At 49.5% G+C, this 15,000-nt stretch overlaps 1 protein-coding gene across 1 annotated transcript in view; it reads right to left on the bottom strand.

Moving 5' to 3' along the window:
• inpp5a (inositol polyphosphate-5-phosphatase A) overlaps positions 1–15,000 on the bottom strand; it is a 187,478-nt gene that overhangs the window by 4,463 nt on the left and 168,015 nt on the right. The window contains exon 12 of the mRNA XM_080537304.1: positions 3,024–3,135. Within this exon, the coding sequence (XP_080393430.1) occupies positions 3,024–3,135 (112 nt within the window). The remainder of the gene's footprint in view (positions 1–3,023; positions 3,136–15,000) is intronic.

Below are 15,000 nucleotides of genomic sequence, written 5' to 3'. Positions count from 1 at the left end.
AATAATAATAATAATAATAATAATAATACATTAGACTTATATAGCGCTTTTATAGACACTCAAAGACGCTTTACAAACTGAAAAGATCGAGTAGTAATAAAAAAGAAAACAAAATAAATAAAAAGAAAGTATAATGAAGGTAGTGGTGGGGACACATGGGAAGGGGAGGGGGAGAGGGTTAACTGCTAGAAGAGGTGGGTTTTGAGGGCCTGTTTAAATATGATGAATTATGTACATGGTTTCAACTGGATGAGACACTAGTCCTGCCCTTCGTTTTCCTGACAGTTAAAACCAAATATATTTAAAAATGGAAAACTACAAATTCATAACTAACAATGGAGGATTACATGGACTATAACAACCCCATATTTACTTTTGATTTGACGGTTGAATACAGTGAGAAGGCCTGAATTATGACAAAACCAGATAACAGCGAGGGGTCCCCTGTCCTTACAGATGGTAAATCAATGGATCAGATTAATTTGATTCGATGCAATTTCGCCAGGTTCACCGAAAAGAGCTCACAAATAAAAATGTGTCGGCTTTTTAAGTGAATTATGAATCTGATCCAATCATTGAATGGGGGTATGAATGAATCATACCTCACACAGAGGAGGTGTCACACACTGATACATGGATCTGGAGCCTCTGGTATAAATCACATTTCGCTGGTTGAACTAAAGAGTTTTTAAACCTCCCCCCCCCTGTAATGGCAAAACGCACGCAGGCACACACACACACACACACACACACACACACACACCGTGGGTGCCATCTACTGTGACTAGGTGAGCCGTGCACGCCCACCAGAGAAGAGAGAAAGAAAGACAGGAGGAGCTTTAGAACAGCTTTAGAACAGATCCAAAATTAACTTCAAGCCAACCCCCGGGGTCGTAGGTCACAGTGCAGCAGAGCGTGGTGGGCACCTCTCTCTACCTCCACGCACCGGCACCTTCCTTCTCTCTCTCTCTCCGCCCGCCCGCCCGCCAGCCAGACAGACAGACAGACAGCCAGCCAGACAGACAGACAGAGCAGAGCCCGGGACACATTCATCAAACGCAGACTTGATCATTTACAAAGGCAGCATGAACACGGTGGGTTTCTTTTTCGGGGGGCTGCGTAATCTTTAGACAGATAAACAAATTACAGAGGGTCCTCCTGCGGAAAGGCAGCGCTCGGTCGGCTGGGTATTCATTACCGCCCCCCCCTCCCCCCTCCCCCCCACCGGTGCCGCTGCTGGGCGGCGCGGGGAACCTTTGGCGTGTTAGGGCTGGGCAGGCAGAAAATAACATGATGGCGAGTTAACCGACCGTGCCGTGATAGATGAGGCTGCTGGGCTGTTTACAGGCCGGGGCGGTCTACAATCTGGAACGCCTAGTCCTGGGTGGGTGTGTGTGTGTGTGTGTGTGTGTGTGTGTGTGTGTTTGAGAGTGTGTGTGTGTGTGTGTGTGTGTGTGTTTCAGAGTGTGTGTGTGTGTGTGTGTGTTTGAGAGAGTGTGTGTGTGTGTGTGTGTGTTTGAGAGTGTGTGTGTGTGTGTGTGTGTGCTCGTGCGTGTGTGTGTGTGTGTGTGTGCGCGTGCGTGTGTGTGTGTGTGTGTGTGTGTGTGCGTGCGTGCGTGTGCGTGTGTGTGTGTGCTCACTGCATCATCAGCCAATCTGTGAACACGACCATTAGGTGTTAGGAGACTATTCTTGGCCCCCCCTATTTTGCATCCAATTAATTGGTGCTTGAGAAGATAAACAAATACATACAGCAGCTTAGGGAGGGTGAGGGAGTGAGTCTGTTAGCGGATAGAATCTGTTCTCTATAACAATGTAATGGTCCTCTATTATCTACACGCCTTAGGCTGCTCTGCTCACTGGTGACGGGCTGGACAACAACACTTCCTCCCTCTGTTGTGTGGGTCAGAGATGTCACGCACGCACACACACACACACACACACACACACACACACACACACACACACACACGCAGACGCAGACGCAGACGCAGACGCACAGAGACACAGAGACACAGAGACACAGACACAGACACAGACACACTCACACTCACACTCACACTCACACCCCCCCACCCACCCACCATCAGATGAAAGGCCCTCCTACTGCATATGAGAGGTGCTTCTCCAGACGATGTGATGAGGTGATGTGGTCAGGATGGAGATGGAGAGAGTCTGTCTTCCCCACAGTACCCCCCCCCCACCCCACTGCTCCCCCCTACACACAGCATGCCAACACAGGCTAGGAACCGCCCCAGGCGTCCCTCCTCCAGCCCTGCCCCAGGCCACGTCTCTGTCCCAGGACCACCAGCCACTCTCCAACCTGACGCCGGCTAGCACCTAGTCCACCTAGCATCTAGTCCACCTAGCATCTAGTCCACCTAGCATCTAGTCCGCCCCCTCGGCCGTGCTTCTCAACGGTCGGCGTCTACCGCTTAACGTTCTATGTTCTAGGGGCCGCACGCTCGTTTTTTTTTCAGAGTAATCCCAGCAAACAACTAGTGTGTGAGGGAACAGCCCGGAACGCCATGCTGGAGCGGAGCGGAAGGGAGGGAGGGAGGGAGGGAGGGTGGGCGGGCGGGCGGCAGATTGGAGCGAGTTTACAAATGCTGGGCTGGATTTGGAGAAAGACGGGCGGGGGGAACGGGAGATCTGGTGCCTCGCCACAGTGTTGACTCTGAGAGGCGAGGAGATGGGGGGGTGGGGGGGCGGGGAGATCTCCAGCTTGATAGAGCAGATAGGGCCCCATTGGCACTCAATAAGAGGCCTGGATATATACTGTCTGTGTGGATGCTGAGCTTAACGCTCCGTATGAATATTCACACACACCGCCATATCCCTCCATCTGGGAGAGAGAGAGAGAAAGAGGCACGGGGGGGGGGGGGGGGGAGAGAACCAGAGGAGAAGAGGAGGAGGAGGAGGAGAGGGGGATGGAAGGAAATGAAGGAGACATGGAGGTAGTGGATACCGACTTAGAAGTAGATCGCACCACTTTATACAGACGCACACACACACACACACACCTTTAAGACCATGTCTCTGGCCAGGGCAGACATGAGGACTCGGTCACACCAGGCGGGGCAGCGAGTGTTCATGTACTCCTTCCCTCGACTGCTGTCTTCACTGTAGGGATAGCTGGGACACAAACAACAACAACAACAACATGTTAGTGACATACAATTCCATCATCCATCATAATAATAATAATAATAATAACTTTTATTTGTATAGCGCGTTTCCTGCAAACGTTGCAGCTCAAAGTGCGCCAATCATTATATAATCCTAATGGATTATTTAGTCGTTTAAAGGCGATATTAAAAATATGGATTTTTAGTCTTGACTTGAACATATGTGCTGAGGTTGCATCCCTAATGTAAACTGGCAGTGCGTTCCACAATTTGGGTGCATAAAATGAGAATGCAGCCTCACCAAGTCTCTTCTTTTGTACAATCATACAGCAGAGTGCAAAGCAAGCAAATTAGTGTTTCAGGGATCAGGACAAAGAAGACAGAGAACAGTTTGAGAGAACAGTTTTGGTCTGATGAGAGAATTAGCTTGGTGGTATCGATGAAAAAAACAACAACTCCTCAGTCATGTTGTAATAAACCCCATAGAGATGTCTCAATCACTGTGTTCCCCTGGTGGAGGAAAACCATGGCAACTGTCCACACCCTGTCTCTAGTGTGGAAGAGACGGAGAGTAGCAGGCACTGATGGACGGAGACAGAGAGAGAGAGGGAGAAAGAGAGAGAGAGAGGGAGAGATAGCGAGAGAGACAGAGATAATGAGAGAGAGAGAGAAAGAGAGAGAGAGATAGTGAGAGAGATAGTGAGAGAGAGATAGTGAGAGAGATAGTGAGATAGAGAGATACTGAGAGAGATAGTGAGAGAGAGAGATAGTGAGAGAGAGAGATAGTGAGACAAAGTGAGAGAGAGAGAGATAGAGAGAGAGATAGTGAGATAGAGAGATAGTGAGAGAGACAGAGAGAGATAGTGAGATAGAGAGATAGTGAGAGATAGAGAGATAGTGAGAGAAAGTGAGAGAGAGAGAGATAGTGAGAGAGAGAGAAAGAGAGATAGTGAGAGAGAGAGATAGTGAGAGAGAGAGAAAGCGAGAGAGAGATAGTGAGAGAGAGAGAGAAAGAGAGAGAGAAAGTGAGAGAGTGAGATAGCGAGAGAGAGAGAGAAAGAGAGAGATAGTGAGTGAGAGAGAGAGAGATAGAGAGAGAGAGAGAGAGAAAGAGAGAGAGAAAGTGAGAGTGAGATAGCGAGAGAGAGAAAGAAAGAGAGAGAAAGAAAGAGATAGTGAGTGAGAGAGAGAAAGCGAGAGAGAGATAGTGAGAGAGAGAGAGAGAAAGTGAGAGAAAGTGAGAGAGTGAGATAGCGAGAGAGAGAGAGAGAGAGAGAGAGAGAAAGAAAGAGAGAGATAGTGAGTGAGAGAGAGAGAGAGAGAGATCTCCAGAGGGAGGTATCAGTCTGTGCTTCTCAAACCCCTCAGCTACGACATCCCTCTGCTCTGCAGTCATCAAATAGAGATTAAGGAACCGTGGCCAATGGCCAAGAGAGATAGTATCTGGTACCAGAGGAACAATGAGATGACTTAAGTAGGAGAGAGAGACTCTGAGAGAGAGAGAGAGAGAGAGAGAGAGAGAGAGAGAGAGAGAGAGAGAGAGAGAGAGAGAGAGAGAGAGAGCCATCGAGTCGAGGCACATTTACGTTGTTGAGAATTCAATTTGCCTCCCTCCAGCTCATCTTAGCGGCGTAAGATCTGTACATGCCATCAGTGTGTTTGTGGGTTTACGTACCGTAGTACCAATCACATTTGCTCCTCTAGTGTGACGCACGAACGCATGCACACGCACACACACACACACCCCCCCTGACTATCAGCACACACACCCTACTACTAGCAGCATTGTCAGGAGGTGGGTGATGACACTGGAAGACACATTGCACTATGAATACAGTTAATGATTGAACATTATGTTGCTGTGTGTGAGTGAGTGAGTGAGTGAGTGAGTGTGTGAGCGTTTGTGAGTGAGAGTATGTGGTGGGTGTGTGAGTGAGTGTGTGAGTGAGTGAGTGTGTGTGAGTGTGTGTGAGTGAGTGTGTGAGCGTTTGTGAGTGAGTGAGTGTGAGTGTGTGTGGGTGGGTGTGTGAGTGAGTGAGTCTGTGAGCGTTTGTTAGTGAGTGAGTGTGAGTGTGTGTGTGTGTGTGTGTGTGTGTGTGTGTGTGAGTGTGTGTGTGTGTGTGTGTCCTCTCAGTGTGCTCCAGGTTAGACTAGTCACTCTGATAGCTCCATCGCTAGCAGCCTGTTTAGCCTGTTAGCATTAGCATACAGCTAACAGAAACATCCACCACAACACATCCTGGGACCAGCTGCCACAAGGGGGAATGTCACAGGGGTGCCATGGTGACAGCAAGCTGGGGGGACTAGAGGAGTGTGGGCAGGGCTGGGGGGGTGGGGACATAGCCCCCCACCCCCCTGGGTGAACAAACAGGCCTGGCGTGGGGTCCTTACAGAGCTTCACCGGCCGAATTAGCATGAAGGACACTTACAGCATGTGGAGATGCATCAAGGGTGTTTTTGGTATGCTAAAGAAGGGATGAAAGAGGAGAGGAAGAGTACAGAGAGATAGAGAGAAGAGAGGAGATAAAGAGGGGCTCAGACAGAAAAAGAGAGAGAGAGTAAGAGAGAGCAGGCACAAAAGAGCAAGTCATCAAAGTGCTTTGGACCAGGCAATCTCCAGGGTGGCCTACATACATACACTCTCCCAGAGACAGTGGTCTCTATCGGGGTTAAAAGGGAACGTTGAAGGAGTTTGTGGGTCACTTTCCCCCGGTGTTACCCAACACACATTTTCAGCCATCGCGAAGCTAACGGGATGTGGTTAAAATACTTGAGTAGTACGATATTCATAGACTAGAACCAGCATGTTGTCAATTAGTGATTTCCAAAAAGGAAAAAGGATATATTATTATTATTTTTTTTATATATAGCTCGGACGCACGGAAAAACGTTAATTTCCTCTCACAGCTCTTTAGGAGGGTGAAGACCCCCCTCTCATAGACCCCCACACCGTGGTTTTAGAGCAACCAAAACCTGTCATCACAAGTTGTTTACGACGACAGAATAACAATTGGAACTCACGATTCAAACTACGCCGACAACGCCTGTGTTTACATGCACACCATATTCCCAAGAAGAAGGTCAATATTCGGGTTATTGTAATATTCCAAATAAGATGTTTGCATGTCACAATTTTCCCATTAAAACGGGCCAGGGTTCGGAATATTGCCCGAATGGGAATATGGCCTTAATCAGGTTCGGGACGTGTTTACATGACTCTTGCCCAATCGGAATATTGAGCATATTCTGATGAACACAGGAATATGGTGTGCATGTAAATACAGTCAATGACAATTACACAATAGTTCCATTCCATATACACGACCATGTGCAGGGAAGCAGACAGACAGGCAGGCAGGCAGACAGACAGACAGACAGGGAGGCAGGCAGACAGACAGGGAGGCAGACAGACAGGCAGGCAGGCAGACAGACAGACAGGGCAGGCAGGCATGGAGGCAGGCAGGCAGGCAGACAGACAGACAGACAGACAGACAGACAGACAGGCAGGCAGACAGGCAGGCAGGCAGACAGGGAGGGAGGCAGGCAGAAAGGGCAGACAGGCAAACAGGGAGGCAGGCAGACAGACAGGGCAGGCAGACAGACAGGGCAGGCAGGGCGGGCGGTTCCCCCCCCCCCCCCCCCACCCTCCAGTGCCTCCAGAGGAGATAACAGCCTAATGCAACAGCAAACAGCCGTGTGGCGCTGAGGGAGCAGCGGGTGATTAATGTGTCCGATTAGCAGATCAGCAGCTCACCCTGCGCTCACAAACTTATCTGGAGGTAAACGGGGCGAGAGGGCGGGCGGCCGGAGGCCCCGTCAGACCCTATCAGCCCCTTATTGCCCACAGCAAGACTAATTACACTAATTAATGGGCTGATGCTGATAAACTCAACAATTGCCCACCTGTGTGTGTGTGTGTGTGTAAGAGTGTGCTATGCTCGCCGGCCCGGGAGACTGCAAACGCACACGCACGGGCACACACACGCACACGCACACACACACACACACACACACACACACACACACACACACACACACACACACACGCTTGCTCCAGTTCCAGTCTCTAGTATGGAGGCTACTGTCACACTGTAACACTGTAATAATAATAATAATAATAATAATAACTTTATTTGTATAGCGCTTTTCCTGCAAACCTGCAAACCTCATTAAAGCTCAAAGTGCTTTAATCATTATATAATCTTAATTTAATTATTTTGTAACACTAACACCGCACCTGGCTGAGATACCAGGAAACAAACGCTTCACAAGCCCATTTCACAACCACACTAGCAACCACACGTGTGTCACGCATTATCAATGGAATACAATAGGCCATTGTGCCTTAATTAGGCTGATAGCAGGAGTCATGAGCTCGTATGATGACTATTACACAACAGCCAGATACAACAGCAGAACAGAAGCGTTGGAAGCCATGCTTTATTCCCAGATAAACTAACAGCGTTGACTTGTTTTACCTGTGTACCACCTACCTGTGTCATATCCCTGCGTAAACACTTGAGTTATGAATGATCATTACCTTGACAACAGTGTTCATGAGCTAACGCGCGACACTGAACGTTAATTTGGGGATTCTGTTATTATCGGGGAGTATGTTGTTGTTTGGAATCTCAAACTGAACGTCCGCGGCGGAGGCCAGAGGTTCCAGAGGTTTCAGAGGTGGCAGGTGTCTGACAGTCTCACCTCAGCCTCAGGTATGTAGGGAAGTATGTCACTGGTAAAGTTTCTCGTCAATATGGTCAGTTTAGCGTTGTGACCGTTGTATAAAAGCAACAAGGCTCACATACTTTGTGAATACGTGAATAAACTGAGTCACAACCGAGGCGTGTTGTTTGGCCCGACGCAAAGCAGAGGCCTGGCCTCTCGTGCCTAATCGCTAAGTAACAATTGTTCTAATGCATAACGGGGAATGAATAATAGAATGATAATGAATCATCAACCACTTCCTCTGTTCTCCAGAGCCAGAACAGCCTGTGACTCATCAGTCACTCCTCCCTGAGGCCAACAGGGAACGGCTATCGGTTTGTAACCTCTCGTGTAGAAGCTCACAGAAAAAAACACGAAAAGCCAGAAACGGAAACATGCATCCCTCCTTTGTTCAGGATTTAATGTTTGAGTGATAACACCTGATCTGTGCGTCTGGCCTCTGCCGCGGGCGTTCAGTTTGAGATTCCAAACAACAACATCCTCCCCGATAATAACAGAATCCCCAAATTACCTTTCAGTGTCGCGCGTTAGCTCATGAACACTGTTGTCAAGGTAATGATCATTCAGAACTCAAGTGTAATGTTTAATGTTTGACTGGCTTTTAGGACATTACTCATTCCGCCTTTCTGGTCGGAGTGTCGAGCTGCCTGTCACAGCGGGGGGGTGTTTGACCAGCGCTCAGAACCCGAGGACAAAACCGCTGTGTGTGACAGACAGCCTCACCTCGCCCCCGCCAGGCAGGAAATAGCCCAGACCGGTCCCTTTTCTTGCCCTTTTGTCCCCCCCCGGATTTTAGTCACACAACCCTGCTCCCCGCGCCCTTGCTGCCAGGCCCCTAGCTGGTCAAGAGCTCCTACATCTGACTCGCCAAACGGCCCTTATCTTGTACTACATAATGACAAATAAGTGACAAGCCAAACAGTGTTCCATTGAGTGCACCTGTATTTAATGAGGGCAATATAAACTTGTGAATGTAGGGAGGGCAGGCAGCCAGTTAAGATAAGAGCCTTTACAGTATTAATGACACAGGGGGTCAGGGGTCAGGTGGGGCTACAGGTCACATGACTGCTCCTCGGGGCTCAGCTGTTCGGCTCCTTTCACAGGAGGACAGTTTGTTGACCGTTGTCAGGGGAGGGCTCGACACAACAAGGCAGGGAGTGGGAAACACACGCGCACACACACACACACACACAGGCGTGAGCACGCACGTACGTACGCATGCCACGTCACGCACGCACGCACGCACACACAGGCGTGAGCACGCACTTACGTACGCACGCCACGCACACACACACACACACTGTGTGTGTGTGTGTGTGTGCGTGGCGTGCGTGCGTACGTACTTCATTCATTCACACACACAGATCAGGCACAGAGTGTTATCACTCAAACATTTTAAAGTGTGTTGGCCTCAGGTTGTCAGGGTGGGGGAGCTCACTGAGACTGCTCCTCTCTCCAACAGCCACCACGGAAGAAGAGCTCAATCTATCACTTCTTTAATAAGAGGAGGAAGTGTTCATTTAAGCCTCTATATTCAACCGGGGCTTTTAAAAATAAAAATAAAAAAAGGTTCCCTCACAGAGGCGTTGAGAGCCGTGAAGAGGCTCACACACATGGTGGTTTGCGATCCACACAGCTCTCATCCCAGTTAGTAGAGACACTCATCATATTCAATGGATACCCAGCAGTTAGAATGACGGATGTGCTGGGGGGAGGGGAAGGTGTAAAACAATGCTCAGCTGATAACAGTCCATTCCCTGAACAATAGCAGCTACGTTAAGGATCTCTCTCGCGGTGGCTGGACGACCGTGGTTAAGAGTACATCTGTGGTACTCCATAAACAGAGTCACGCGCCCAGGCCCGGAGGATAGGGGGGGCTTTCACACTCGCCTTGAGGACAGAACAAGAAGACTCCTTCACTCAGCCCACCAGGACTGTGAGAGCCCCCCCGCCCCCCCCCCCCCCCCCCGAACAGGGGGCACTCTGACATCCAATAAGTTAACATCACACTCCATAATATAGCACAGCACTGTTATCCAATGGAGCTATCGCTAAGCCACGCCCCCAAAATAGAAATTGTCCAATCGTATCACAGCAAAAGTCACTACAGGCAGAAAACTTGGACAAACAACTCGCTAATATCTGCTGGTGAAAAAGCTTCTAGACTAAATATTCTTATCGTCTTTAAAAACTTTGAATGTCATCCAGTCACGGTCGGTCAGTCAGTCACTGTCAGTGAAGCGTTGTTTGTTTGTCCGAGTTTTCAAAGGGGGCGTGGCTTAGCGATAGGGCCATAGAGAGGTCGGGACGATTTGTCTACGGGAATACCTAAATGACGTAAAAAAAACGGAGGACCGAATAAAATGGTAAAATGGTAAATGGACTGACTTATATAGCGCCTTTATCCAAAGCGCTTTACAACGGCCTCTCATTCACCCATTCACACACACATTCACACACCAATGGCGAGGTAGGCAAGCTACCATGCAAGGCGCCGGCCGGCCCGCTCACTGGGAGCAATTTCAGGGTTCAGTGTCTTGCCTGAGGACACTTCGACACGTAACCAACCGGGGCTCGAACCGCCGATCTGCCGACCTTGCGACCGTTAGACGGGCGGCTCTACCTCCTGCGCCACACAGCCGCCCCTAAGAGAGATGAGACGAAGCAACCGGGATTCATTCTGTCCTTATCGAGGGGGGGGGGGCAAGCAGGGGCACACCCGTGTGTGGATGGATGAGTGTTTAGAGAGGAGGAGTCCAGGCAGAAATTGGCAGATCACCATTTATGTCATCGCTACCCGATGCTATTTTCTCCTCCCTACTAAAAAAACGGATGTTCGGGGCGTCGGTGCAATCCGTTTCTCCTCTCAAGGTTTTCTTCCTCCCCTCCTTCAACTACCGAAAAGGGGCTGTTGCTTCTCTCCTTCCCAGAGGGGAAGTCACTCTTCGCCCTCGTACCATCGTAGACCCGCCACGTTTGGAAAATCTATGCGAAGGTGCCAAGGTTGGTCCCGGGGCGCGCTCCCGGCTTCCTGTTAAACACCGCACGGTGAAGAGACAACTGTTTATCAACGCCGCCCCCCCCCCGCCGCCCCTCCCTCCCCCCTCACCTTTGCGACCCTACCGGCCGTGCGTTCGGGCCGAGCCCCTCCTCCTGTCTAGACTTGGCAAACACAGACGCACGGGACTGGAGCCATCCGTTCTGCTGGGGGGGGACACAACCTACCTACCTACCTCTCTCTCTCTCTCTCTCTCTCTCTCTCTGTGTGTCTCTCTCTCTGTCTCTGCGTGTCTCTGTCTCTGTCTCTCTCTCTCTCTCTCTCTCTCTCTCTCTCTCTCTAGTGAGCCAGTGAGATGTAGGGTAGTTTGATAGTGCCATACCTCCCATCTGATGCTGTTCAAACCTCCCACAGAGCCCATTCTCCGTAACCAGGTTAAAGCAGGAATACATCCCCCCCCCCTCTGCCAGGGTCTCCATTACATTTTTGCATCGATCTTCCACAAAACAAAGAGAAAGGAAATCAGATAACGGCAGAACTAAAAGCCTTCTCCTAAATCAATCACAAATACATGAATAACATCAGGTTACTCAATTTCCTCGTAGGCTGTAGGGGAGAGTACTCTCCTGATGCTCTTCCAGCGATCAAATCAGAAATGGACCACAATATAGAATATATATCATCATGTTTGTTTCAGTCTAAAAAGGCCATGATGGGGTTTACCTAGAAAGACAACAGACCATGTAAGACTACAGTTGGACGCTTCTCCAACATTCCTGGAAGCTACTTGTGATCTGATTCTGATTCATAACAACCTGCAGGCTTGTGGCACCTCAACAGAGATCAACTTAGTGGAATGTTTTCCTAGCGCATTATGAAACCTCTATATGGAAGTTCCAAAAAGTCTTCTAGACAAACAGAACATATTTATGATATGTTACGTAGACATTAGAAGGCATCGTACAGTAACAAGTCTAGAATGAGTTGTAATGTCTTATATGTGTGAGCCTCCATGTTACTATGACCTTCTACCAAACATAGTGGTCTGTGTATGTCCCTGTGTGTGTGTGTGTGTGTGTGTGTGTGTGTGTATGTCCCTGTGTGTGTGTGTGTGTGTGTGTGTGTGTCTGTGTGTGTGTGTGTGTGTGCGCGTGTGTGTGTGTGAGCCTCAGCCGACTGGCTCCAGGTACAACTCTGGCGGGCTACGGACAAATTCCACACCCGGGTGCTCGAGTGCTTAGACATGTCACAGCCCCCCCTGACCCCCCCCACCCCCCGACACCCCCGACAGCCCTGACAGACGGCTGGTTGAAGGTGAGCGATCTGAATTTACAGCTCGTAGCACATTCCTTAAACGCAAACACCATGCACCAGAAGCTATGGGACAAGGAACCCCCTTTCCCCCAAAAACTAAACCCCCCCCCACAACCCCAACAACACCACTGTGTCTCAGGCTATAAATGGAATGGAAGCTCTGGCCTGGGCTAGTGAGGACCAACTGCTACCTGGTGGGAAGGAGAGGGGAGCAGATATGGTAAATGGTAAATGGACTGACTTACAGTATATAGAGTCTTATTCCAAAGCGCTTTACAACGGCCTCTCATTCACCCATTCACACACCAACTGGGAGCAACTGGGAGCAACTTTGGGTTCAGTGCCTTGCCCAAGGACACTTCAACATGTGGCCAGCCGGGGCTCGAACCGCCGATCTGCCGACCTTGCGATCATTAGACGGCGGCTCTACCTCCTACGCCACAGCCGCCCCACCTGTCACTATTCCAAATACGCACACACGCAAACATGCACACACACAGGCAGTGAATCTTTATCCTTGGTAGGACAAGGCTATATCCACTAAATATCACAGGTGGAAATAGTAGACAACACATATAGAATGAAGTTATAGATTAAGCATGAGAGACTAGTATTGATTTATAGACAAGAGAGAATGTGAATGAGATTGTGTGTGTGTGTGTGTGTGTGTATGTGTGTGTGTGTGTGTGCGCGCGAGTGTGTGTGTGTATGTGTGTGCATTATGTGTGTGTGCGTGTTTGTGTGTGTATGTGTGTGCGTGTGTTTGTGTATGTGTGTGTGTGCGCATTATGTGTGTGTGCGTGTCATGCATGTGTGTGCATTTGTGTGTATGTGTGTGCATGTGTGTGTGTGTGTGTGTGCGTGCATGCATGTGTGTGTGTGCGTGCATGCATGTGTGTGTGTGTGCGTGCATGCATGTGTGTGTGTGTGCGTGCATGTGTGTGTGTGTGTGTATGCGTGCGTGTGTGTGTGTGCGCGCGCGCATGTGCATGCGTGTGTGTGCGTGCGTGCGTGTGTGTGCGTGTGCGTGCGTGCGTGTGTGCGTGCGTGCGTGCATGCGTGTGTGTGTGTGTGTGGGGCCTCAGATGTGTAAAGGGGAGTAATAACCTCCAGATGGTGAGGGGTGTGTGTGTGTGTGTGTGTGAGGGGCTGGTGCAGAGCAGCCGTGTGACGGAGGACAATCACTGAGTGCTTGATTGCTCACGGAGCACAAGGCAGATCTGACAGGGGGAGGAGGGGATGAGTGTGTATGTCTGTGTTAAGTGTAATGTGGGAGTGGGTAGCAGAGGGGGTCAGTTTAACTTTTAACTAGGCCGGTTCTACTCCTCCACCACTGACAATGTGTGAGCTTAGAATGATAAGGTTCTGTCTCCTGTCAAAGTTTTTACATTCCATTATGTTTTGTGAGATGGAACCTTTGTATTTTATGAATTACTAACTCAAAAATGTCAACATTTAAAAAACACAGGCATTAATAAACACCTAATGGATCAGATTATGTAAAAAAAACTCAATTTTGACAAAAATGGAGATAGTACCTTATAATTCTAACGTCACGAATGACGTGGCTCCTAGCAGTAGCAGACACTGAGCGGATCGAGTCATCACGTTCTCCAGTAAGGTGGAGAAATCATTTGTATTCTTTCACAGGCGGGTCGGTCGTGTTCGTTCACTCCGCGGGGAGATGATTCAATATGATATGGAGAGAGAGAGAGGTGCAGGAGTCGCCCGCTGGGGAAAGGACAATAAATATCCTCCTGTCACTTATGCAAAGCGATGTAAATGGGGTCCCCTGATTAAGACGCAGAGTCATTTAAAAAACAGGGACTGCCAGAACCTTGACACACACACACACACACACACACACACACATATTAAACGTCCCCCGTCCGCCCCCCGCTTGCCCCACTAGAGCAGTTTATCACGTAATTATTGTTTGATTACAGCGTTTCATTATCTGCGCTGATTGAGTCACAACTGACGGCAAAGGTCAGGCGTCATTATCGCGCCGGCGGAGCTGGAACATATTTCCACGCGGGGCGGCGCGCGCGCGTGTGTGTGTCGGTTCTCCCTCTCTTCTGAAGGGGCTAATTGAGAACGCGTTTGTTTGAGGAAGAGGAGAGGACGGATACCGCGCCCCGATGTTCCCCACACTCCCTCCCAGATGAGAATATCAATGTATATAGATACACACAGACACACACACACACAAATATATAGACATACAGACACAGATACACACACACACGCACACGCACACGCACACGCACAGACAGACACAGACACAGATACACACACAGGTCATTTGCTGTTAGCAGTCTTTGCCCAGTTGAGTTCTGATGGGGCTGATATGTGTTTGGGTTAACCAGGAGTCCTGTCCATCACTGAGAGATCGGACCGCTCACCTCCCGGCTGTTTTGTGAGCTGAACCACAGGGCCGGACTGGGCTGGGCTGGCCTGTGCTGAGCTGTTCTAACCTGTTCTCTATTGAGTTAAGCTGTTCTGTACTGAGCTGTACTGTGCTAATACATTATTTGGTGAAATAAAAAACTATTTAAATGTATGTACTATTTCCCAGGCACACAGTGGTGGGTGGAGAGGGAGTAGGGGAGAGGGCTCAGCACCCAGCCCTGTGGGACAGCACCGTTCAGGGTCAGGGTGGAGGAGGTGTGGCTGTCTAACCTAACAAACTGGAGTCTGTTGGTCAGGAAGTCCAGGGTCCAGCTGCAGAGGGAGGTGCTGATGCCAAGGTCACTGAGTTTGATCACCAGCTTGGAGGGGATGAATGTGTAGACTGCTGAGCTGAAGTCAATGAACAGCATCCTTGCAGAG

The sequence above is a fragment of the Nansenia antarctica genome (genome assembly GCF_963989245.1).
Source record: "Nansenia antarctica genome assembly, chromosome: 1".
Classification (NCBI taxonomy): Eukaryota; Metazoa; Chordata; class Actinopteri; order Argentiniformes; family Microstomatidae; genus Nansenia; species Nansenia antarctica.
Note: the sequence above shows the minus strand (reverse complement) of the source record. Positions and strands in the feature narration are given on the sequence as shown.